At 34.2% G+C, this 27,414-nt stretch overlaps 2 protein-coding genes and 1 long non-coding RNA gene across 3 annotated transcripts in view; 1 reads left to right on the top strand and 2 right to left on the bottom strand.

Moving 5' to 3' along the window:
* The window catches only part of LOC138125430 (enolase-phosphatase E1-like), a 30,502-nt gene extending 12,269 nt beyond the window's left edge, over window positions 1-18,233 (top strand). The window contains exons 3-6 of the mRNA XM_069040736.1: window positions 11,518-11,598; window positions 11,693-11,869; window positions 15,640-15,834; window positions 15,886-18,233. Coding sequence (XP_068896837.1) covers window positions 11,518-11,598; window positions 11,693-11,869; window positions 15,640-15,834; window positions 15,886-17,852 — 2,420 coding nt within the window. The 3' untranslated portion in view covers window positions 17,853-18,233. The remainder of the gene's footprint in view (window positions 1-11,517; window positions 11,599-11,692; window positions 11,870-15,639; window positions 15,835-15,885) is intronic.
* LOC138125433 (DNA oxidative demethylase ALKBH2-like) overlaps window positions 1-27,414 on the bottom strand; it is a 57,223-nt gene that overhangs the window by 29,234 nt on the left and 575 nt on the right. The gene's annotated exons all lie outside the window — the stretch shown is intronic.
* Window positions 22,295-23,216, bottom strand: LOC138126795 (uncharacterized). Its single transcript, XR_011157961.1, has 2 exons — window positions 22,709-23,216; window positions 22,295-22,646 (listed from the first exon to the last, which is right to left on the bottom strand). It is a non-coding gene; the product is annotated as an uncharacterized lncRNA (long non-coding RNA).

Here is a 27,414-nt window from a genome sequence, read left to right as displayed (position 1 = left end):
CCACATAAATTTTCGTACATAGTTGCCATACTTGGCCACAATCATTTTGAATCACCCAATATAGTTTCATTACACTTTGAACAAAATTTTTGAAATACATAATGATAATCACGGAATAATAATTACTACCAACTGGAGAAAATAGTAGTTTATTTAACGGGTTCGTGTGTAATTTGGGCTTTTTTTGGCATGAGTGGGCCAGTTTAAAACTCGAGTGAAACGAGAGTTTTAAAGGTTCACGAGTGCCAAAAAAAGGCCAAATTACACAAGAACGAGTTGAATACAACGTTTTTTTGTTCGACGAGCCCTCCAAAGGCTCCAAATCGCTGAAAATCTTTAAAATTAGCTTGACGTTTCGTTTTGACAAGTTGTCAAATTTATCAAAATCCGTCCACACAGGAGAAAATTCTCAAATTCTGACAGTGTCGAACAAAAAATAAAATATTAACGTTTATCTGCATGACTTGTATTGAAATATTTTAAATTTAAATTGTCGAAGAATTATTGTTGTCATCACTTGAAAAGTCTTATCAGAGCTGCCCCTGCAGGGTGAAATTGAAATTCATCACAATATGTAAACCATAGTATCTTCAATAAGTGAATAAACCGAAAATGTGGTTAAAACATTTTAAATTCATAAAGTATCGCGCGTTCAAATGAAATCCTGGGCTGGGAGGGTGTTGGAAACCGTCAATTGTTGTGCTTTTTTAAAGCGTAGATCAATTGGAGCATGCTGACAGCTAACCTAAAATTTAGAGCCAAAACATTTTTCTTTTTTTTCTTTCTTTGCAATGTTTTGCATCAAAAATAGAATAACGTAACGATTCCTCTTCTCAAAGCAAATATCTAAGGGCACTCTGTGCTGAAAACAAACATGTTCAATTATGTCTCGATTAAACATAAACAAATATCATCCGTGTCAAACGGCGGGAAATTCAAACTTTACACTGTTCTAAACGGTTTAATTTTTCCAACGCCTACTCAGCCCAGGATTTCATTTGAACGCCCGATACAATAATTCAACGTAATTCCATCCCGACGAGACGCTTCTTGAAGCTCTAATAAATCGAAACATGAATAGCCGCAAAAACGCTTTAAAAACAGAGAGTGGCAAAACCTTACTATGAATGAAATAGCCGAAAAACATTTCAAATACATAGCCGGAAAAACGTAAGAATGAAAACCAAGTGAAAGGAAAAATCAAAGCAAAAACCATAACTAAACGGTCGTTCCGAACCCTTGCAAACTTGTATCGTCCCGGATTTGTGCTGCTGAATATGGGCTATTAAAAACTCCGTGAAAAATTTGCTTCATAGGTAAACAAGACAAAGTAAACAAGACAGGTTGATCGACGCACTTTTGAATCGTCCACTCACGAAGGTCTTGCCACCAAATGTAATGCTTGCATCCGCTGAACATGATAGGGGTGCAACCCTTGCTGCGCAAAACTGATTTTCACAATCTGTCTGAAGATCCTAGAATTTTAAGATTTCACCCTATATAGTCTTTTTTTAAATGGAAATTCCATTGTCAAAGTTTTCGAGGCAAGATCGGTATTTAAATAATTTGCAACAACAAATTTTGTTGGTATAGCGACAACAGTGATTTATTCTTACTTAAATAAAACTTGTCTTGTCTTGTCAAAAATACTCGATTAGTTCTGCTTAAGGTAGATTGGGCATACTTAGTTGTTAAAATCATTCCATACTGTTTAAAATTGCTTGTTTTAGATCTTCGGAAGTGTTAGTAGATGCGGTACCAACTTGAAAAATATTTATTATTTCTATTTAAGGATGTACCGGACATGTATAAAAATAACAAAATTAATAAAAATTGCTGTCGTTCTCATTTGCAAAAAAAAATCAAGTGTATTCACTGAAACGTTAGTGAGTTTTTACGATTTTAATTTTACGTGTGTTCTTATGGAAAACATTATTTTGTTGAATATAAAAAACATATTAAAGAAATGGTACAATTGGTTGCAAAAAAAACGGGAAAAGAAAATATTTCTAATGTAAATTTGGTTTTGTCATTTGTCAATACTTGTCAATATCTACCAAATAATTTTTAAAAATGTCATTAAATTTTGACCATAATTCTAACCTCGTGAGAAGATTTTACACTATGATAAAATTGTAAAAATGTGTCAATTTTATTCTGACAGTTCCCGTTTTTTTGCAACAACTGTACCAGCTTGTTATTTTTTTTTACGTTTACTTTTTGTATAAAGAAAGTTTGCAAACCTAATTAGTCTTCACAACACCATTTTAATTAACTCAAGTGCGGCAACGCTGGAATTAGCTGAACAAGTGAAACGATTCTTAACAGACATTTTCTACAGTAGAATCACATTGGAAGACTTCTTTTTATTTTTGTTCGTCTCATTTAGAGACAGTCAGTTAAAGTGAAAAATGTAGCGGCTTTACAACAACATAACGTGGTCACAACATTTCTGTGAATACATATCAATATCAGCGTTAATAATACGGGGTGATCAAGAAGGACTATTTGAGTTGGTGATACTAAATTTTGTTTTTAAATGATACAACTGGAGTAATTTGCGGTTGTTGACGGCTGGACACTGACAGCCGCATCATTGAAAATCAACTCAAAAAATGACGTTACACTCGCAAAACACAACTGACATCTGTCAAAGAAGGCATCATCACTTTTTCGCTCTTCTTTCATCAAAAAGTCATAGCCAACTTGATGAACTTTTCATTTGAACACCCGTTATAGGTATACAATGCATACTGTTTTCACGATATTTAAATCACATTGCTGCTAGTTGAATTTTGGGTATTTTTTTTTAGTGTATACCTCAGTTGATATTTCTTTTGTTCACAGTGATACTAACGTGGAAAAACCATTAAAAATTAATTTCACTTTGTTTATTTCCGTCAGTTATTGCTATTGCAGACAATAATGCATCTACAGTAAACATTACACGATGAGAATGAGAGGTTATGTCCATACAGTAGAGAAATCTATCTTTTTTTTATACCGGGTGCATTATGAAAAATCTTTGGTGCTATAACTTCCTTATTTTTTATCCGATTTTAATAAATGATACGTCAAACAAAATCGTTTTAGAAACACTATAGCCCGACATGCTATGATTTTTTTTTGACATTATATTTTTTGACAGAGACAAGACGCCGAGTACTTGTTCGTGGTTGGTTTTCAATTTCGCAAAGAATTTCTTCTTCTGCAACTAAAATGTGATCTTCTCGTTGAAAGGCCAAGATCGCGCTTGTTCATTTCGAAACGCCCGAAATCGCGAAGATGCTGCACAATGTTTAGAAAGGTTCGTGCATTGGGAGAAAACCGTAGATTGCCGTGCTAGCTCTGAATGTCCATCAAAACCATATCGGTTTCGTGAAAGCCATTTGTGATTTAAACTGAGGTTAAGATTGAGGTTCTTGTCAGTGACATAATTTTGAATTAAATGACAACAAAAAAGTCTACTGATTTTTTTTGGACCCATGTTTTCATAAAATTCAGTGACTCCCAATTTTTTTTTTGAAACACTTTTAGCCCCTTTTTCTCGAAAAATATCAACATTTGTATAAGGCATTATTGGCTCAATCGTTACCTTTTTTGGGGTTCTATCACAGGTTAAAATATCTGCACAACCTTCAAAGTCACCCTGTATAATTTGATTACTATTCAGTGATCCAAAAATATTTCTTTTTACTGGGTTAATATAGGGTAAAGTCAGCAACGTAAAAGACTACCAAATGGTGTACAGATGTTGATTATTGTGTCAAACAGAATTTTTTTGTTGAGAATGAGAAAAACTTGTGGTGGTGTAAGTAAAGCCTGTCGAAGTGATTTCGAAAAAAATTGTTCTGGTTTTGTGACCCAAAACACAATGTACAGTAAAATATTTCCATAAATCCAAACACCATCACAAAACACTAACTACTCTTCACGAACTAACCAGAGCAGTTAAAAATCAATTTGATTAAATACAGGGTGTTTCTGAAATAAGTGCGTTAATTTTAACTGGTAATAGAACTCATCAAAAGGAACAACTTTTTTCTCTGCCATTTTGGCGAAAAACGTTGCGTAATGGCTTAAAAAACTAGGAAAGATTTTCGTAAAACCGTTCATATCTCCATAACTAAGCTATATATGTACCTAAAAACCTGAAACAACCAGATTCTTACGAAGTGGATTTTTTACTATACGAGTAGATTTATTTGAATTTCGATTTCGGCGTTAAAACACGTTTTCTGGATGAAAATGGATGTTTTTTTCATATTAACGCTGATCTCAGTTAGCCATTGCAGTATTTAGTGGCGTAGGGCTATTTTAGTGAAAAATCTCTACAATTTTTTTTTTGAATTAAACATCGGTTTTCGGCAAAATGGTAAATAGAAAAGTTGTTCCTTTTGACGAGCTCTATTACCAGTTAAAATTAACACACGTATTTCAGAAACACCCTGTATACAAATACATCCAAGCACAAATGACAAATTTGTGCTTGGAAATGAAATTGTGATGTCGCCTCCTTTTGTGGCCAATTTTTCAAATCAATTTATTAGCCGACATAAAAATAACTCCCGTTTTTATTTTTATTTCACAACGGAGTTTATTAAAAATCGATGCAGCACACCTGAAAAACCTTTATCGCTAATTTGATGACGATACACTTGTCTGTACAAAAACGCTCATTGTAAACTTCAAATTATCCATAAAATATAAAGTGTCAATCACCGTTTGCGTGGCGATGTGGTGTGGTAATGTGGTATCAATTTAATGTGACTCACGATCAGATGTTATTTTGACGTTAACATTTGTATCACCAGCAGTAAAAAGTGATTTATGGTAATGAAGCGTCTGAGGTGTACCCAGAAAAATATGCAACCCGCGTGAACAACTAATCTAGTTTATTAAAACAAATCAAACTGGAAAAGATGACTTTCTTTTTGTTGTTGTCAGTCGCGAAGTATTATTACCCAAACTGGGTATTTACCGTGGTAATAATCAGAACCATCCAGTTTTTATGTTGATGAATTGCTACATAAACTGCTGGCGCTAGTCTCACCGATCAGTTCCGGATGACCGGCAGACCGTGTATCCTATTGCTAATTCAGAAATGGACTTTATTGAGTTTCATTTTGTACAAATCCTGACTCGTATGACTTACCCGCATAGTATTTCCCACAATAATTAAAACGTTACAAAATTTTAATAGAAAAGTTGGGCCGTCCGAACGGAAGCGCAATTCGACCAGCCCGAAATGGATTCTTTAAAAGTCAAATTAATTTCAACAAAAGAGAATTTCCATTTGGCAAACGATACGTCTCAATTTCAGTTGAAAAATCAATGTTTCAGTCCAATTAGCGGCGCGAGTGTGACACAACAGATTTTCCTAAGAGAAAACAATCAAAGAATCACGATGACGGATTCAATGACGTTGCAATTATTGCTTTCACATTATACAAAAAATTGTTCATCTCTTACCGGTTGCATCGAGTTACGCAATCGGGTTTACTTTCTCTGTAGGTGGTGCACGATGAATAATGTTTCAGTTGCATAATGCAGAATTCAGGATAGGTGTTTTATCGCGATTATTGTGGGGTCAAGTTAATTTATGAACAATTAAAGTTCATTAAGGCATTTCGCATCAGATAAATCAACTAACCGGTGGATTTATGGCCGCATCCAAATAATTTAATTGCCTAAGACGGTATTACTTACACCTTGGACGGTGTGAAATGCGAGCGAACAATGGAGATTACTGACAAATAATGAATGAATACAACAGGCATTAAGACATTATGAAACGCAAAAAATGAAATTTCAAGTAAAAACAATGCGCGAGATTGTTTCTGTTCGTGATAACATTTGGACCAATTTAGAGTAAGGTTTTCTGAGGAGTTGGGAAACTGCAGGGTCGTTGACGTTACTAAATTTGCAAAAATATCAAGGGGGTATTTTACTCTTAGTCCAGTAATTACAGTTTCGCGACCGCAACAGTCAACCGCGAGCGTAGATTTCGCGAACTAGACAAAATAATTTGACTTGGTAATAATTAAATCTAGTTTACAAAACGCCATTGCTCCAATTTGGATGTTGAAAATTTCGAAAAATCGCTATTAATTCGATTGACACTTTGGCAAGTGCATGGACAAGCTCCAAGCTCCATCTACTCACAAAGGGTACACGACAAATCGACATAATGTTCGTTTTAAAAAATATTGTACAAACTTCCATGCGAGAAGACGTTCGCGCAAATGAAGCACTCGCTCTTTCGTCGCTCGTGCCTCAAATAATGTGCTCATGCGCGAAAAATGTCTTATCGCACTGGGTTCATAAATAACTAGTATAATGTACCTATAAGACAAAATTACAAAAGCACCCATCAATCCATCATGGCGCGGAAAAAAATTTAGATATTGTAGAAAAGGGTAAAAAATGTCAAAAAAATGTCAGTTTATCCTTCTTCGTTGGTCCTGCAAGTAAAACTGTTGTTATTAAATAGAGGGTGGTCCAACAAAAACGAAGCAAACCCGGACATACATGAGATCCATACATCTTTAAAAAAAATGTAAAATCAAACAAATTACATTTGGCTGTGCCGCTTTATATACATACATTCCTACATGACAGTTGACAGATACCCGGCCAATACCGCCACCTATCTGCGTTACTAGTCTGTCCGTATATCAAAATTTATGTGGTTTTCTGCGCCAACTACGATGTTAGAAACATTTATAATAACTCTGTATTATAAATGATGATGAAGATTGTCAGCATGTCATGTCTTCATTCATTTTTTAGGTTATGGTTTTGAAACTTGAATGTTAATGTGAATAATCAACATTGTAAATAATAGTATATTATGCAACAAGATTTATAAACGGCAGTTTAGACACGCGTTTTATGTTAGGCACGAGCGAAGCGAGTGTTTAATAAACAAGTGTCTAGAGAAGTTTATAAACGAGTTGAATACTATACTTTTTCTACGACCAAATTAACAAATGGAACACACAAACGAAACAAGCAACTTTTTTATTAAACGTTAATTTAAACATACAAACTAAATGAACATACCAAATAGGAATATATATATTTCTCAGGATACAAACTGTTGGTGGCTTCAGGTGCATATTTGAAAAATACAACGAATTATTCCACTGCAATGACGTTTTCTTTCACGCCGGATGCGAAACTGATAAACGTCAAAATACCAACTTGATCTAGAGCTAAATATGTCCAAAAAATTCAAGCCGTGTTTAAAGAAACTTCGAGCGTGTTTAATATCCCGAAAACGCCCGAATGGACACCAAGTTGTGACTAATGAACAATCGTTTTTAAAGTGACGTTTTATATACTATTTGTCAGTGCAAAATGTGACACTTTAGAGAAGGAAGTAGAAAAAATTATTAAAAACATCAACTAACATTTCAGGTCCCACGTTTGCAATTACCGCTTCAATTGCGTGCTGCAGTTGTTGCAAATTATTTATAGGATTGTGCTGTTTTTAAAAATAAAGGGTAATAGTAACAATTTTGTTATACTTTTGGTTTGACATATTTGCATTTGAAAATCGGGTATGCCAATGTAAAACTTAAAATATGTTACCAACCTAGCAAAAAAAAAAATAACAAACATTTATACCGCGTAAGCAACAATAACTGTTTCAGTTAGCAATAAAAAAATTCTATGTGAAATTGGAATGACTGAAAATTGTACCAATTTCCGTTTGTTTTATTGTTGGAACATGACATTTCCAACTCAAACAGTAATTGTTGCTCACGCGGTAGTTCCTTGGTTAGTACCAAGTGATGTTAAACTATTGTTTTATTAAATAAATAATAATAAATAAATAAATATTTTATTCCTGTTCCCATACAATAGTAACTATTCATATGAGTAGCACTGTCAGATACTTTTCAAATATGAGGCCGAATTTGAAGCATGAGGCGTCAGCCGAGTGATAAAACAGGCTGAATACCTGAAAACAGACAGACAGACAGACAAAGTTTTAAAAAACACTAACTTATTGTAAATTTTGAGGTTATCTTTGAATCTTTGAGAGATGTCAAGTTAGGTATATAACCGCGAAAATTTATATACTCGTACAGTAAAGTCCGGTTATAGCGAACCCGTTTGTAACGAACTCTCGGTTATAACGTACTATATTTCAAGCAAAGAAAATTTTTCCATAAGCTCAATGTATTTTTTTACCGGTTTGTCATTTTTTCAAAAAAAAGGGGGTTGTATTTAAAAAACATTGGTGATGACGTTATTGCTCAAAAACCAATAACGTTATTTAAAAAAGTTGCGCGTCACAGGTTTTTCGAAATAAAATCGACCTGTCCGAGCGATTTTCTTAAAAACATCACATAATGCTATTATGAATTTTGTTCCAAACTTTATGTTCACACTGTATATTACCGTTCTGCAAAGGATTCATGTCATTTTTCAATACTTATTTACTTCATCTCATTTCAAATGTAAAATAAAAAATAACTATGAAAAACACACTTTACTTTAATTTACCTATTATAGCGAACCTCGGATATAGCGAACTTATTTTTATACATTTTCTGGGTTCGTTATAACCGGACTTTACTGTATTTAGTTATATACCACTTTCCCGTTTATGTATCTTCGAAAACGAACATGAAAAATTCCTTTTTTAAATAAGTATCCTAATGGGGAAGATTAAAATCGCAAATGTAGTTTTTTAAAACTTAAATTACTGACATTCCAATTAAAATGTCCTAATTATAATTTTGCTGCGGAAGAATCTGAACAAATTACTGAAGCAGCAAAAGCCGTGGTTACAGTTTTAAAATTATAGGTAATTGTAATGTAAATTTAAAATGTCAGAATGAAAACGCCCTAGAAGATTTTTTATAAAAACTACAGACCTAGGAAATAATTTGTTATTTCTGTCATGATTTTAGTATCTTAAAGATCTATTCTCGGTCATGAAAAAAATTAGTAATTGGAATTTTTTTTTCGTGCATGTCATTGGCGAAAACATTTTTTAATAGCTGTTACCATGAAAACTCGAACATTGACATTTAAAATAAATACGTCTCCTCAAGAAATTACTTGGTGTTGGCGTGCGATTTTCTTTTACGTGGACGTGAACTAGTTTCGGTAAATTTATCCTCGCTTTTTACTCATACTTTATACTTTTGTTGTTGCTCGCAAATGAAGCACTCGTCTTCGACTCGTGCTTATTTCCACAACAACAATGGCATTCGTGAGCTCGGAAAATCGCATTTTATACAGGCTGTCCCAAAAGTACCGCCTTTCCTTGAAGGTACGTCATTTAGGGATGTGGTAGAGTACTGGAAAAATATTTTTTAAAAAATCCTGACCGTCCATTTAGGAAATATACGCAATTTTAAAATATAAAAAAGGCAACGCTGTAACCTGAGAATTACCTCTACCTAAAAATACGTAATAGCATTGTATTATTGAATACCTAGGCAACCATTTTGATGAACTTGAGAGGTAGCGCAACAATCAAACACTTCAACAAAAATTATTTTATTGAAACAAATGTTCAAAATTTTGTCCATTTGTATCGGAACATGCGTTGGGTCTTTTAACGAGGTTGCCGTGAACGTGCTCAAGCATTCCAGGAGTCACCGTAGAAGTAGATATTGAATTTTTTAAACTATTTTTCAGTACTCCATAACACTTCTAGATGACGCACCTTCAAGGAAAGGCAGTACTTTTGGGACACCTGTACATAGATATATTTGGACCGATCACACTTGAGCACTTTTTACTTATCCACCAATCAAATGTTTATTTAACAGAAAACCTGCTAACTTGGGTAATTTCCAGAAATCACTTCTAAATGAAGTAATATAATAATTAATACATTTAAAAAGCTCAATAATAGTTATTTAAAAAACTAGTTTGTTAATGAAAGCGATTAATAATCGAAACTGTTTAAAGCACGAACGAGTGAAGCGAGTGAGTGCCCTTAATAGTTGAGATTTAATCGGCCATTAACAAACGAGTTGATTACAAAATTTTTTCGTTGACCGCAAACTTTTTTTTTTTGTGACAAAATTTCAAATTAAAGCCAAATCAAAACCAATTTCATCTTTTTCGATAAAGATGAGACCTTATAAAATATGTACCTTCATCCTTTTTTTGTCCTCAGGGTAGGCCATTTTTAAATATTTCAACACTTTCTATTCACTTTTCCACAAAGAGTGTCAGAAGACGTCAACTCCATTCACATTCAATTTCACGTAAAAATCACGGTTGCTAAGAAAACCTAGTTACCTTTGAAAAATATGACGTGCGAATTATAATAACCAAAAAGTTAGGCCTTTGGAAAAGTGAATTCGTAATTGTGCAGTTATGGAGCGATAAAAAATATAGAAAACCCTACTGCACTACCTGCTGCAGTGTTGATAAGTGCAAACAATGCATGTTCGAGGTTGTTTATACTTAAAAATTTCATCAAAACGTCAAAATCGCAAAAATCGTTGACTAATGAAAAATAGTGTATTAATGAGGTCCATTAATACACTACATTTTAGACAAAATAATTCATTAATATTGAAATTAACAAGCGTCAACGGAAAATATAATTACAGAATCATATTGAATCATTTAACTAGGTATTCTTGAAAAATCTTACCGTGAGATAGTTCTATCTAAGCGTTTTTAACACAATGAAGCGAAAAAAATTGTACACAACATTCTGATACAGTTTTTTATATTTTAAGATACATACATTGTGAAATTTTTATGCCAAATCTATTTCCTGATCTGATTTACTCAGGAAAACAATTTGTTTTATACAGGTTGATCTTTAATGCTATAACAACTTTAGTTCTTGTCTAATTTCAATAAATTATACAGGCTGTCCCAGAATGAACCAGCATAATTTTAACCACGAGCTACTGGCTTCATGTAGAACTCGGAAAAATATTTAAAAAATTCTGTCAAAAAATAAAATGACATTTAATTTTTGAGGTACAATTTTTTAAAATTCCTTGTCAAAACGTTAATAGTTATTTACATAAAAGTCAGGAAAATCTCACATTACTGAAGAGAAGCTAAATTGAAATACGATTGAAAGCTCCCAGTCAAGAAAGAGATTTTACTGACGTGTTTTGTATTAAATTTTTTCGGATATCGTAAAAAAGACGAAATTTACAAATTTTAGAATTTTTTTTTACAAATTCAGTGTGTCAATTTTGTTGGCAACTATAGTTACAAAGTAAAAAACATCGAAAAAATTTATTTTGCGTCTTGTAAAGTTTTTACAGTACTAGTCCGGAAAATTCAATTTTCCTGCGCGTAAATAAGCAGGAAAATGTTGTTTCCAAGACTATTTCCGGAAAAATATTATAAACATCAAAAACGTTGAACATAAAATCTCGACAGTAAAAAGTTTTGTCGTTTTCTTTAATCCCCAAAAAGGATAAAATATTCTATTTCAGTCGACGATCCGCCCTCATTTGTTCAGCTTGAATGTGTAAATATTGCGGTTATGAATATTGGGAATCGTTGCAGGTTTAACGATACGATCGAGCAGATTGGCCAGGGAAATTTATCCGGAAATTGAACCAGACAGCGATCGAAATCAGGCTCCGGGTAACGTATTTTAAAATTAAAATATACACTTTCCTCGTACCGATTTCGATTTGTTTTTTCTTATTTGCAACATTATGAACTGATGAATTTTTAGTGTGCATCGTGGGAGATGTTGTGTATGCAGTTGATGAACTCGTTCCTGCGGAACAGCCATGCTTGAAGTGCAAATGCCAACCGCCAGGTGTGCATTGCGAGACCATCAAATGTGCCAAAAAGTCTAGGTGCAAGGCGATCCATCGACCAAACAAATGCTGCCCCGACTATCAGTGTGGTAATGTCTTTCTTTCTTACTGCACAAAAACTACAAAAAAATCATCTCCAATTTCATTTTTTGTACCACCTAGGACTAGGGCTTCTAATTGAAAAATTGTTCTCTGAATGCGCTCGCATCGTTGCTTCAGTTCAAGATGGTCGTCGTGACCATTCGAAGAAAACTCGAAAGATTTAACGAGACTGGCCGTCGTAAAAGGACAGGTTCGGAGCGTTTTTTCACCTAAGTACGGAGAAATAAGCGAACGAGGAGGATGAAAGAAACGAGTGGAATTCAAAGCTGAAATCCCTTCGATAACTTTTGACGACTCGCCACAGCTCGGCTGACTTTTTGTGAAAAAAGAATCTTTTAACGGAATTAAGTGATTGGGAAAATGTCATTGAAATGGCTCTTCTCGAGAGATGGCACGAATATTAAAAGTAAAATGCGTAAAAGCATTTGAAAAGAGAAGTAATGTGGGTGAATACAATGAAGAGGTGGTGATATTCAGCCAAAGAGTTTTTTGCACTTCACAGTAGTGAGTGGAAGATTTACAAATTAAGAGATTTTGTGATTTGCAAACGTTATTTTTGAATGTTTGAATATTCTGATACACTGATGGATGATTCATTGAATTCATTGAATGTGCCAAGGTGAAAATTAGAGCGGCTTGAATCTCAATACTTAAGTCCAAGTTTATGGTTTATGAAAGGTGGAAAGCTGAACATAAAACTAATTTTCACGAATCACTGTGTTTAGCTGAAAAAGTACTTCAACTTTCTTGAAACAAAGCTTAGAAACGGCGAAAGTAGAACGTTTGAAATAGATGGAAAGATTGAAAATGGAAAAAGGAAGCTGCCAGAATGAAAGTATTAAGAGAAGAGGACTTATAAATGTTGAAGATGAATCGAAATATGTAAAAAATAAAAGGAAATGCGTCGAAGGAAAACTTAAGATAAAAAAACAATATTCAAAACAAGAGAAAAATATGATAGGTTATTAAATACTTGATTAAAAAAGAAAAATACAAGAGAAATGGAACGAAAAACGGAAAGATTAGGTAATAGAATACGTAGAAATGATGAAAAAATTCGCCAAAGTAAGCTATGAACAAAAAACGTATGTCCTAACTTATTTCCCTATTTAGATTTCTAATCGATGTGGATAGAATTGCTTACCTCAACTGTTTTCTTATTTGATGTTCCGCTCCGATTTTTCTTGCAACACTTCCGTTTTCTCTAAATAATTCAGGAGTTTTCCTTACAACTGGGTGAACGTCGTCATAAGAATGATCGACCACTTCGGCGGCAACAAAATTAAATTTAAGAAAAGACGTGCGAACTTTGTCGAACTTGTCTACTTTGACTATTTTGGTATAGTATTGTATGTCGCTATGATATTTTCGAAGAATGAAAAAGAAAGAAACGTTAAAAATGGAGTCTTAAAAGGGAATAGAAATATGTAAAAATAAAAAGGGAAAAGAGCATTAAAAAGCAACAACATATTTTTTAAATGTTGGCGCGAGGAGTAAAGAAAACTTTACTAAATATGCTGAGCAAAAATAAAAAAATATAAAATAAATACAATATGGTAAAATGCCATACAATATGGAAGTGAAGAAAAAAGATGTTAGAACTAGGTATGTATTGCAAACGGACAATGTATGAAAGAAAGCAATCATAAGATAAGTAAATAAAAAGAAAAAAAGATACATATGAGAAAGTTTTAAAATGTCGCAAGTGAAACAGTAAAAATTAATAGATAGTAAAATCTAAACGAAAAAAAGGACACTAATGGTGAGGTAAGACAACGTTGTGGATCAATATTACAAACAGATGGAACATACGCGAAAAGAAAAAGAAGAAAATCCAAAAGAAAGTATGAGTAGCAAAAAGGAAATAAATATGCCGTATAAGGTTTAAGAAAAAAGAGAAATAAACCAAAAATCTATTTATATTGAGTAAATGATAAGAAAGAGATCTAGTCACAAAGTTTAAAAGTGGAAACAACACAAACGAACAAAGTGAAGAGTGTGTACAAAGTGATCAAAAAAGAAACAAATCAGAGCAAGCGTTGCAAATTATCAGTCATGTCGTAGCGAAATCCGATGCAAATAAGCGTTCAATGCATGAGCGTAGACAATTTGTGGTCTCAAACGCTACTTTATAATAAATCATAGCTCATGAATTTTAGACATTTGAATTATAATTGTGCACTAATTTAATAAACAAGGGAAACATTTTATATTCCTAAGAATGGATAATTTACCAGTTTTATTGTCAAATGCGACGCCACTGGTAAGCAGATTTTTCAGTGAAATGTCAAGCAAACGTCAATTTTAAAGCAAAGTGAATACAGTAAATTCGTTTTAATAAACAATTGTCAAAATGTTGTCAAGTTGGTAGACTTGCCAAAATGTCAAACCTAGTTATTTCATAAATCAATCTTGGTATCTCAGAGTGTCAGCCAAATTTCATCTATTTGACATGCGCAGGACTTGTTTAAATATAAAAGCATAAAATTCAAAATTGGTGAAGAATTTAAAGTTGAAGAATGGCTTCACGTAAAAGGGGTACAGGTCAGTCGCTTCTTCAACGTGAAAAGATGGCAGTAGTTCGATACAGCAAAGAATTGGACACGGAAAAACCATGAATGTCGATGAAAGAAATTTGCGAGAAAGCTGCTCATATTTTTGATGTAACCTATTTCCTAGTTTTTTCATTTTTCTCATATTAAACTAGTTGTCTTTTATCTTTCAATCCACATTTTATTTAACCGTTCACATTTCCCGATTTATTGGATTTCAAGTAAATATTCTGTACAAACCTTCATTTCTTCTTGCTAAGTTTGAAGACGCAACTCGCTTTTCAAAATCATTAAACATCACGAAACATTGCTTTTGATGTGCAAGGTCTTAACAGCTATCATTTTTCTGTAGATACTTTCGTACCGGTCGCTGGATATGACATATGTGATTTGTGTAATTGCGATAGAAAAACGTCAAGTGCAACATATACATAACCTCAATAAAAATCTAGTGTAAAAACCATTATACATCTGGTCCATAAATACAATATTCTGGGGAATCTGGGGTGGTACAGCCGGTCTTTTAAGATTTTTTGACATTGACAATTGTTTATTAAAACAAATGAACTTTAACTAAGAAAATTAATAAATGAACAAACAGAGATAGACACAGTTTGATGAAGAAAGCGCATGAAGAATGTGTTAAATAATAAATATTTAAAAAACAATTGACAATTGGAAAAAATATGGAACATTCACGAAGCCCTTTGAATAAAAAAATAAAAAAAACCTCAACTTGAAAGAAAGTGTTTTTCTCTTTATATCTAGTCGTTTTCTTGTTTTTTAAAACTGTTTGTGAGCTGTTTGCACATTCATTTTTCCGAACTGCCATGAATTCTTGCCATGATGAAGTGATCATCGCTTTTTTGTTCTATTTAATTAAGTTTGGAAAAGAGGACAAATTTTTAAAGAAAACACAAGTTCCAATATGTTGATAATAATGAAGTGTGTTTTAAAATGTAAACAATTACACTAGAAACATATAGCCGAAGCACGAAAATGCATCATGACAAACTGATAAAATAATAATTCTGATTTGTGCCGAGGCTCCGTTCCGTTTCAGTGTTAAAAATAGGAATTTTCTTGCGGTCTTTTAATTTTTAAACGGCGCTGTGGAATAAAATAATAACAGTAAAACTAGGTGAAATTTAAAAGTCATTTCAAAACCCCAAGAGATGATGACTAACGTCTTTTCTACGTTTTAGAGTGTCAACACGAAGGCAGGATATACGCAAATGGAGAAAAATTGCCCGCATCACCTGGTGGAGAATGCAAAGTGTGTTACTGTCGAGGAGGAGAGCTTCAATGTGCCGAAGTATCCTGCTACATCAGGACGGACTGCGAACCAAAGACGGTACCCGGACAATGTTGTCCCAAGTACGACCATTGTCCTCCAAAAGGTGAGACCCTCTGGACAAACTCTTAAAATTGTTGTACAATTTTGATTTTAGAGCCCTTTTCGGGCCGACCCATTGCCACGACGGACAAGTCCTTGACAAACTCCAGCACCGAGATTTTGGAGCTTTGGCCCCTCAACACGCTCGTCCCCAAATCGAGCGAAGAAGTCACAAACGCAACACAATCTTATAACTTCGAAGATGCCAAAAACATTCCAATCAAACCGAAAACCAGCACGACTGCTTTGACCGACGACAGTTTCAAAGAGAAAATCACCATCCAAGAGATCGTGCCGGAAATAAAGGAAATCCCTGCCACCGATTCTTCCAAGCTGAACGAATCTCAAATTGGAGACAATAAAGATTTACTCGATAGCGACATCAACGATTTGATCGTGACAGATTCCGAACCTGATTCGAGTGAAATCTCCGAAGTTTTCCAGCAACCTCCTCCTGTGCTGCGCATCGGGGACAAGTTGTTGTTTTTGAAGCAAGGAGAACTGGTTCCCGAGAAGGATGTGAGCACGCCGACGTCCGTCATCACGATAATCGGAGCCGAAGGTCTTCAGCGAGGGTTCGAAGACAGCGCGGAGTTCCACGAAGTGACAAATCATTCCGAGACTTTGTTGAACAACTCCAACGATCTGGAGTTGAAAGGGGCGGAATCTACTCATATTTTGTCTCTAGTGAAGCATAAAGCGAGACCAGCGACCACCACTACAATCCCAGACACTTCCACGCTCTTGACGACTACACAATCTGCCGAATTGACCACGTTTGAAGAAAACGAAGAAAATTCGACGAGCAGTTTCAATTTTACAGTTGAAACAACAACCATTTTAGTCCCAGAACCTCCAACACTTGAAACATCTACATCTATGGAGTGGACAGATGACGACAACGGAACCACAGTTGTTGGTGACAACTCCACAAGAGGTGAAATCACTGAACTTCCATATCTTGCTGAAATGCAGAAAAACGAAACCAGTGAACAATTTGTAACTCCGGGTGCGTCTGAAGAATCATCTACGGAAGACACTTTAGGTGAGGTTAGGAAAGAATCATCTACGGAAGAGACATCAGGTGAGGTTAGGAAAGAATCATCTACGGAAGAGACTTTAGGTGAGGTTAAGAAAGAATCACCTACGGAAGAGACTGTAGGTGAGGTTAGGAGAGAATCATCTACGGAAAAGACTTTAGTTGAGGTTGGAAAAGAATCATCTACGGAAGAGACATCAGGTGAGGTTAGGAAAGAATCATCTACGGAAGAGACTTTAGATGAGGTTAGAATAGAATCGGATGGGAGCGAGTCTACCACAACAGAAGCAAATGTGGACAAAGAAGTTACTACAAATACTTTTGTAGAAGAAATCGTGACACCTCTGAGTAATGTCGAACACTCAAAGGAGAGTCTAGAAGAAACAACTGAAGAAAGTGGCGAAAACACAACACCCAAAGGTCACGTTTCGGCCATGTCGATCGAAAACGCGAGCGTGGAATCTTCAGAAGGCGCCGAATCCGTCGACATGGTACAAGAAGTCGCTCCCAACACCCAGATTGACGTTATGCACGATCTAGAAACCAGAAGTGAAGAAAACAAGACAGATGCAGCGTCCAAAGACGTAGAACTGATAGATGTTCATGATGGCAAGTTGCTTCAAAGCAACGAGACTGAATTGCCCCCCAGGTCTATAGATAAGAGAGAGAGTTCGTCACTGGATGAGAACGATGAAGTCTTCAGACAGTTGGAGTTCGAGTTGAACGCGTCAAACACCGAACGGGCCCAAACGATGGAGGAAGAAAAGAAAGAGTCGGATACAATTTTTCAGGAACTTGAGGAGGAAATAGAGACTCCGAAGACTGCGAAAGGTGACGAAAACGCTGAGACTCTTCAGAGGGTGACGGATGCCATAGCCAAGTTGACTTTGCGAGAGAAGAAGAATTCTTTGGACGGTCCCAGCATTTTAGGATTGTTGTCGAACTTCTTCGGTTCTCAGCAGAGACACAATGGGAAGAAATAAGTGTGACTAGTAGTACAGTTTACGTGGGACTTAAGTGATCTAAGCTAATGGCGAAACCTAAATAGGGAAAGTACTGAAAGGTGATAAAATGCGAAGATGAAGTAGCGAGCAACCTGGCGTAGAAACGTGTTACCTACAAGACTTCAAATTCAAAAATGCATGTTAACACCATTCAAATCATTAGTCCATTATCTGTGTCATGATCGATTTCGTCGTGGCGATTTTTTAGAGTTTGTAAATTATTTATTGCAATTAGCCAATTAGTTAACGAACTGTGGTAACCGCCATCTTTAGAAACATATACAATTTATATGTTAGCCGTTAATTGTATGTATATTCGTGTAACAAACATCATAATAAAAATAAACGTTTTATTAGAAATATTGTTTGCGATTTTTTTTTTTTCGTAAAAGAAAACGAGAAACTGTTACGATAATAGGTGAAAGGTGAATCAAGATGCAATTAAGAAGCATTATGTGTGATGAAACTAACAATATAATCTTGCATCACGAGCGTGGTCGCTGCATAAAATTAATCGATTTCGCGGTTGTTGCAAATGATGCAAAAAATATAAAAAGACGTTACGAAAAGGAAGGGAGGGTCAATTGAGATGGTACAAATTGTTCGTTTTAAAACTGGGTCGCAGGCTGAAACTTTTCCCATTCATAGTTCCGTGTTTGCATCTTCGTAAATAGAATAAATGTTGGTAAAATATCAAAAGTTTCTCCCAACAAAAGTAAAGAGATTGCACAATAAAACTGACGTTTCAGTTGATATGAAATATGGGTAGATAAAATAAGTGGCTAACCTACAGAGTATTACAAATTAAAAAAAAAAAAAAAAAACGAAAACGTTGTCTTTGAATGACTGATCTTCGTAAGTATCATTCAAAAATAAAAAAACCACCAACGCCGCATTTTCCTCTATAATTACTATCGGCAACGCTGTTTAGTGTAAAATTTGGTTATAAAAGATCTTGTTTTTCTGGGCATGTTTAAGTAAAAACAATAAGAATCAATAAATAAATGAAACGTGCTGCTAATAAAACAATATGAACGAAATTAAAAGCAATTGCATTTTATTTTGAATCAAATAAATGTCATAATTTATAGTATGAAAAAATATCTACCTAGGGCTTTTTAAATTTTACCAACCTAAAACAACAGGTGGTGGTTTTTTGATTTGTGAATGGACTTTAGGTATCACGTCATTATTAGAATATAAGTTGCAGAAGGCATCTATTCAAGCACGAATTTGAAATTCCGAAACGAGCCGCGTAGCGGCGGGTTGAGGAACAAATGAGTGCTTGAAGGACCTTCTGCAACGAATCTTTTATACTATTTTTTCTATTTTGTCGCTTTATACCATTTTATTATTATTATTATTTATGAATAAAAAAATAACAATTTTAGCCGGCTGTAAAAAAAATTCATTTAAAACGTCAGATTTTTTTTATTTTCGCATTTGATGTTTGAAAATGATTGCTGAAGAAAGTTTATCACTAACGCCGCCGCAAATTAGGCAAATTACACCAAAGACGTTAGAAAATTTACTGCCGGAAAAGTCCAAATCCCAGAATGAAAATTAAACGTTTTGTTCATTGTTATTTATTAATTTGCTTTGTTCTCTGCGAGATTTATTTTTTCGTAATTTGCCTCCATTTTGATTCTCTAATAGACATATTAACGAACGCGACGTCATCATCTGGGATGTCCTTATATATATAGCCATTATTTCACGGAACATTTTCCGAAAATTTTTAGGTTGGCAAAGCTTGATCCGTCATCCGTCTCAGTTTAAATTACAAAATGTGCAAAGAATTATTTATCAGGATTTATCAGGCAACAAATTCGCGACCGCATTTTTGGCAATTTCACGTATTTCAGCGGGCGTACATGAAAGATTATCTTCCATATTCGTGTTTGGTGACAGAATTTGGATAAAACAAAACGCGACTTTGAAGACTTGATCAAATTTTCACTTTTAAAATTAAGACATTACCAACCGCCACAAAAATCCCTAAATTGAGAAAAATAAACATTTTTGATTAAAAACGGCTTAAAAAGGGCAACTTACAAAAAATAGTATAAAAAACTCGTTTCATAATACCTTGAAGCACTCATTCTTTAAAATAGCATACTCTGATTACAAAATGTTTTCAATGTGAAAACAAGCGAAAATTTGGATACAAGTAAAACGCTAGATAAAATTTTTAATTACTTGAAAACAAATGAAAATCGGATAAGAACATATGAGTTTATTTTACATTATTTTCACGTGTGAATACACTCATGGAATTTCGGCCGTTCCTCCCGACTCACCCTGTATAATAACTGTGCCGAGTTCTGTCTTGATAGCTTGAAAATGGAGTGTAAAAGGGGGATGCTAGTGATCTCGTTGACAGCCTGTTGACTGAAAACATTAAGTATATCACATTTTTAGCAACTAAAATACAATACAATATAATATACAAAATACAAACCTTCCAAATTACAAAGATGTTGGTTAAAAAGTACCGAATGGAAATTTCGTCATTGACCTCGCTCATTTGTAATTAAAATGTTGATAAGCATATGAATGGGAGAAGACATACGTTTCATCTATAATACTCACCCAGTAATACATTTTCTTGATCACACCGCATAATACAATATGGTCAACAAAAAGAAAGGTAAGAGGTGGCTATGAAGAAAAAACGTGCAGCGTAACTTAATAAGCTGTTACTTGTCAATTTGGACATTTACGTGAATTTTATTTAAAACATATTTTTCGCTCTAGAATACAAGACATTCATGACAATCACATTTTCGAAATGAGAGCGAATAAAATCATGACCGAATTTACCATTCAGAACCTTTTTTATTGTGTACGGTTGGATTATAAAAAAATTGTCACATTTAAAAATAAAATTATACGGGGTGATCAAGAAGGACTGTTTAAGTTGGTAACACTGGATCGTATTTTAAATCGTATAACAGGAGTAACTTCCGGTTGTTGGTGGCTTGTCGTTATTAATGATATACCTACCTATATCAGATATTTGTCAAATAAACTAATAAAACATATCCAGTTGCAGAGTTATAAATAACCGAATTAAAAAATTTTCTTAATTGTACTACCAACTTAAACAGTCCTTCTTGATCACCCGGTATTATGAAAATGGTGTATTAGAAATAGATTAATTTTTTTTGACGGTATCTCACTTTATAAATAAATAGATTAGGTTTGAAGAAATAATATTTTATTGGTACTCAGTAATAGTGCAATAACACACAAGTGCTTTGTACCTAAATTTAAAGGCACATAATTTGATTGTCAAACGAACAATTACATAACAAATGGATAAAACGAAATTTATATTAAGAAAATTTTCAATTCCCGTTTTTTTTTTTGTACTGCAACGTGTAGCTACGTGTTCAGAAGTTTCGTTTTCCATAGTCGCCCATTATCTTTTTTCTTTTGTTGATTATAGATATTGTATTGTCTGGGGGAAACTGAATCTTATGTATTACGTTGGCAACTAAATTGGCAACCTTTATTTAATTTTGTTTCTTTAATTCGACTAAAATTATAATTAATTATCTTATTAATTTATTATCGACGATGTACTCATAAAAAACTAAAACAGCTTCTTAAATTTGGTAATCATCCTACTTTTAAGTAGGACGAATAAAGGCCCTCCTTCGTCGGGCCTAAAACTTCGTCCGCGGGGGTAAAGCATGGCCAACTGTATCAAAACGCTAAGCGCTTATTATGGCCGTCCCACTCGATGATTTCTCCGTAAGAAAAATTGTTCTTGACATTTAAAAAAATCGTACGTACAGTAGAGACTTCAAGTGACGATTATTTTAATTAAAAGACAACGGATGACAGAAACGTCTTTTTTTTCTGTAATTGGTTATGTCCTATTCTTGGTTATGTCCATGTTAAATATTTATAAGTAAATAAATTAACTGCAAGTGTTAATTGCATGCAGTAACAAAATAATAAAAATAGTAAAAGTGTAAAATAAGAAACATATAATAGGTAAGGTGTTGTGTCAATAGCTTAAAAACCATAAAAAAACGAACTCCAATTGCTTCAAAATATGAGACATAAACTCAAATTGTTTTAATTCGAATTTAGTATTTTTCTGTGTGTTGTTGGATAATGTGACTCGTGTCAGCATTAGAATAAGTGAGCACATCAAAAAGATTGTCACCTATGAAAAAAATTCAACAAGACAATGGTACCTAAATTTCCTAGAATGGAACAAAATTTTCATGGTTGCAGAGGATAACCCAAATGGACTTAATAAATACAAAGATTGGCCGACCCAGCTAGCAAATAAGTTACCAAGAGCCAACAAGTCGTTTACCAAAAGGAAACATTCTGTTTAAAGGAAAATGCATACGGGAGGAACACACAGGATGAGATCCTAAATTTGTAATAAAAGCTTTAAAAATGTATCGACACGTTTATTTACCTTTAAATGTACACTTTTCTATGAAAATAAAAAGATTTTTCAGTATTAAAATGGTGTTTGGAAATAGCGCCCTACGGTTATAACGACCGAATTTCGCCGGTCCCTTCCACGTCGTCATAAACGATATATACTGTATATGGTTTGGATAATACCAAATCTGAAACCATTAGTGAAAGACCTTGCACAGGCAACAAAATGCTCTGCTATGTTATCCACGGGTTATTAACTAGATACACAATTGCTGCAGGGTACTTTTTCCATTCAACATTAACAACGGCACAATTTTCACAGATTATGGTTTAATTGTTCTTTAGCTTGTTACTGACAATCTGCATCAAATGTAGCTTAATTTAAAAATCTTTGCAGCGGAACCTTAAAAAATCATATTGACCTTTTTTTCCACTATTTCTAAGTTTTGATTAGGTACTAGGTGCGTTCGGATACTACCTCGGAGATGCAAGCACAAATTTAATAGACTTGAACAGCTGATTGGAGATCAATCTGAAATAAACGAACGAAAATAAGGTAGGTAATTGTTCACTTTAGCTCCCGGTCGAATTTTCGCGTTTTTTCTGGCCAGACATCCTTAGGGCGTCCTCCTACATCGTTTCCCACCACTCAAACCTTGTGCAAATGCCCGTTTTTCTCTCTTGTTCCACATACCACATAAACATAACCAGATATAACCCTACTATTGTGACAGGCGCCAAAATCTCAACATCCTCGGTCGAAATACTCCTAGCAAATCGAGCTTCCTCTAATGACTCTGACGTCTAATATCCGAACGATTTAGATTTACGTCAATTTGCTCATTTTACAATAACCGAACGATTTTGACGTAAATTAGCATAAAAATGATATAAACGAACGCAGCCACTGTCAATACTGTCATTGTGACGAATTTCGTTTTCAAATCAATTCCTAATGTTAATTTAGGGGGCGCCACTGTACGTACGCTCCAGGGCCTACTCGACGGGAACACTTTTTCAAACCAAGTGGGACGGCCATAATAAGCGCCTAGCGTTTTGATACAGTTGGCCATGGGTAAAGTTAATCTTTCGGCCCTCTCTACGTAAATAACTATTGTAATTTTTCGAGCAATTGTTTAATTCGGCAACGACAGAACTCCAGCCAGCGTCTTAGAATTAAAAGATCTCTTCAAATCACTTTTCACATCGTCGGCTCTTGAAAACTGTTTGTACCGTTTATACGAATAAGTGTCATCCTGCTAAAGGACATATCATCTTTTTTATAACGACACATCTTTTTAGGTCATCCCTATTTCAGTTTCCAACAAGACCAAAACAGCATTTACTATACTACTACAGATCTATAAAAACTGTAGTATATTCTTAATTACCTACCTACCTATAAGTAGGATGATTACCAAATTTAAGAAGCTCTTTTAGTTTTTTATGAGTACATCGTCGAATAATAGAGTAAAAGGAGTTACAAATCTTTGCAATCAAGTACATTTCAGTGGGGTGGAAGCAGAGTAGCTTTTTAAATCACTGCTCACAGCAAATGTTCTTGATGTTTAAAAACCCAGTTGTTAAGTTAGCAGGAACAGCTAACGGAAGTTTCCAAGATCCCCCAGAAAAATGTATGACGCTTCAGTACTTGTAAGGAAAGAAAAACATCTTTGTAATAATTTTTTCTTCGTGGATATGAAAAAATGTTACATTAAGGGCCGGTTTCACCAACGACAGTTAAAGTTAACTGTAGGTTAAATTATACGGAAACATTGTTGTAACAATAGGTAACTACGGTAACGAAGCATTTTAACCTACAGTTAACTTTAACTGCCGTTGGTGAAACCGGCCCTAAGAAATAAAAGCGAGCAGTCGTTGGTAGAGTAGAGTAGAAGTGAGTTTGCGAGACGAAGTCGAAGGCGAAGCACAAAAAGACCTTCTACTCTGAATGATAAAGGTACAGTCGTTGACCAAAATAAAATAGGACAAAGTAAATTTCGATTGTGTAATTCGATATTTTTGCGAAATCCATCTCTTAGGAAACAAAAGTGTCAAAAATAAAAAAACAATTCTGATAAGTGTCATCATTCGACAATATTTCAGAAAATCACAATCATTCAATTGAACATAGTGACAGTGACGAGATGACAAGTGAAAAAACACAACCTAACTTTTTGTAAATCAATTGTCAAGTCAAATCAAGTTGTAATCTGAGACACATACGTCTCAGTTACACTACACAAATCTTTGAATTGTGAAACTGTCTAAGGTAACACTTTGTCCTATTTTATTTTGGTCAACGACTGTACCTATAGTTGAATTTTTTTAATAAACAATTGTCAAAACGTTGTCTTGTTGGTATGAGCCAAACTGTGATTTTCATGATAATACGATTGGTCACATTGAGTGTCAACATTTTTTTATGTAACTGAGCCTGCACCCTAACGAGCGAGAGTTTATTTCAAATTCGAAAAGGTTTCTCCTGATTTCTCATTAAATTTGTTTTGACAATGAATTCACGGAAGAAAGGTACGGGAAGTGAAGTGAACATAACCTTAACCATGATTTGGTTTCAAATTGTTATACAGCTGGTCCATATGTCCAAATTTTAGGGTGGTACAGTATGGTTTTTTACTTCATTTTGACAATAGTGAGTTTGCGCCAAGGCATTTTCCCTTACGGTATAAAGTCATACCGTGCGTTACACTAGTGTTTCCTAGGTTATTTTGATTTTCTACAAATTTTATTGGAGGAACATAACGTTTATTTTTATAATGTAAGGGAAAATCCCATTGCGCAAACACTGTACTCACAATTGTTTATTAAAAAAATTTCACTATATACATAGGTACTATTTTATCTTCGAGGGGATCACACAAACAAAATCTGACATGAACTCATTTATTTTCTTTAGCTGCAGTTACAGTAAAATTTTAAGGCACCAGTAATTCCTAATTTTGTTTATGCAATATTATCAGTTCTTGAAGGTTCAGTAATATTAATAAAATCTATTAAAGAACTAAAGTCTAAAGTTTAGTTTTTAACGTTGGACAGCCAACTTGTTATTTTTAATTTTGACATCTGCCATCCGTGCACACGGGCAATTCGTGTTACACCACAGTGCCACTGGTTAAATATGTAGGTATTGGATAATAATTTCGTTATTTTTATACATATGTTATTTTAATAGGGATAATTACTTATTAAATATTTCGTTTAATTATTGATAAATAAATCGTGAGAAATGCTTCAAAAGACCTTACATGCCGTCGTCGTGCCGCCTGTGAAGTGTGGACATTTAACTTCTAGGATTTGAAGTGTTTCAAGTCCGGTTACAAAAAAGGCCACTTCAATCGTTTCTATAAAGATAGATTTTAATGATAATAGTTATTTATGATGTAAGTGTTAAAAGTGAGATTTTATTTTGTAAGTGGGGTAGATTGGGAAACGAGCGCAGCGAGTTGACCAACCCCACGAACAAAATAAAATCACTTTTAACACGTCCATCATACATCTATTTTTTATACAACTGGTTTGCATTGCATTAAAAAACGCAGTCGTATTTTTGATGTTTATTTTAATTTCTGCGGCAAAAATCAGGTAGCTAGTCTTCTATTAACATTTGTTTATTAGAAACGTCAAAAAAGTTTTCATTACGTTTTGTAAAACACTTTCAATTCCACAATATTGCATTCGTAAACATGGAATGCAAAGAAAACGACGTTAACGATGCCGATATCGACGACAGATTTCCCGCAGATATTGAAAAAGCGGCAAATAGAGCCACTTTAACATTTATACATAAATAAAAAATAACTAGTGTTAAAAGTTTTTTTTTACTAGTGTTAAAATAGTATATTAAAAGACAAGTTTCATAAGACCAGTCTTGAAGCACGAATTCAAGATTAAAAAACGAGTGGTGTAGCCAGGAGTTATTTTAAAGAATGAGTGCTTCAAAGTCTTATGAAACGAGTTTTTTTATACTGTTTTTTGTAATTTGCCCTTTTTAAGCCGTTTTTAAACAAACATGTTTACTTTCCTCGATTTAGGGATTTTCGTGGCGGTTGGTAACGTCTTAATAATAAAAGTGAAAATTTGATCAAGTCTTCAAAGTCGCCTTTTGTTTTATCCAAATTCTGTCACAAAAGACGAATATGGAAGATAATCTTTCATGTACGCCCGCTGAAATACGTGAAATTGCCAAAAATATGGTCGCGAATTTGTTGCTTTAAATCCTGATAAATAATTCTTTGCACATTTTGTAATTTAAACTGACACGCATGACGAATCAAGTTTTGCCAACCTAAAAATGTTCGTAAAATGTTCCGTGAAATAATGGCTATAAGGACATCCCAAATGATGACGTCGCGTTCGTTAATATGTCTATTAGAGAATCAAAATGGAGGCAAATTACAAAAATACTTTTTTCTACTTTCTTCTCTAAAGTGTCACATTTTGCACTGACAAATAGTGTACAAAACGTCACTTTAAAAACGATTGTTCATTAGTCACAACTTGGTGTCCATTCGGGCGTTTTCAGCATATTAAACACGCTCGAAGTTTCTTTAAACACGGCTTGAATTTTTTGGACATATTTATCTCTAGATCAAGTTGTTATTTTGACGTTTATCAGTTTCGCATCCGGCGTGAAAGAAAACGTCATTGCAGTGGACTAATTCGTTGTATTTTTCAAATATAGACCTGAAGCCACCAACAGTTTGTATCCTGAGAAATATATATATTCCTATTTGGTATGTTCATTTAGTTTGTATGTTTAAATTAACGTTTAATAAAAAAGTTGCTTGTTTCGTTTTTGTGTTCCATTTGTTAATTTGGTCGTAGAAAAAGTATAGTATGCAACTCGTTTATAAACTTCTCTAGACACTTGTTTATTAAACACTCGCTCCGCTACGCTTCGCTCGTGCCTAACATAAAACGCGTGTCTAAAGTGCCGTTTATAAATCTTGTTGCATAATATACAGGGTTATTCTAAATGATTGTAGTCGAAGTAGGCGTGAAAACTGAATGTAAAATTTATGGTTGCCGCTCCACATAAAAAAATCATCAAAATGATGTGTTAAATTGGGTGCAAAACAACTCAATATTTCTGGATTCAGTCGTTAAT

Source organism: Tenebrio molitor, chromosome 3 (genome assembly GCF_963966145.1).
Source record: "Tenebrio molitor chromosome 3, icTenMoli1.1, whole genome shotgun sequence".
In the NCBI taxonomy this organism is placed as follows: Eukaryota; Metazoa; Arthropoda; class Insecta; order Coleoptera; family Tenebrionidae; genus Tenebrio; species Tenebrio molitor.
This window is presented reverse-complemented; position numbering and strand designations above follow the sequence as displayed.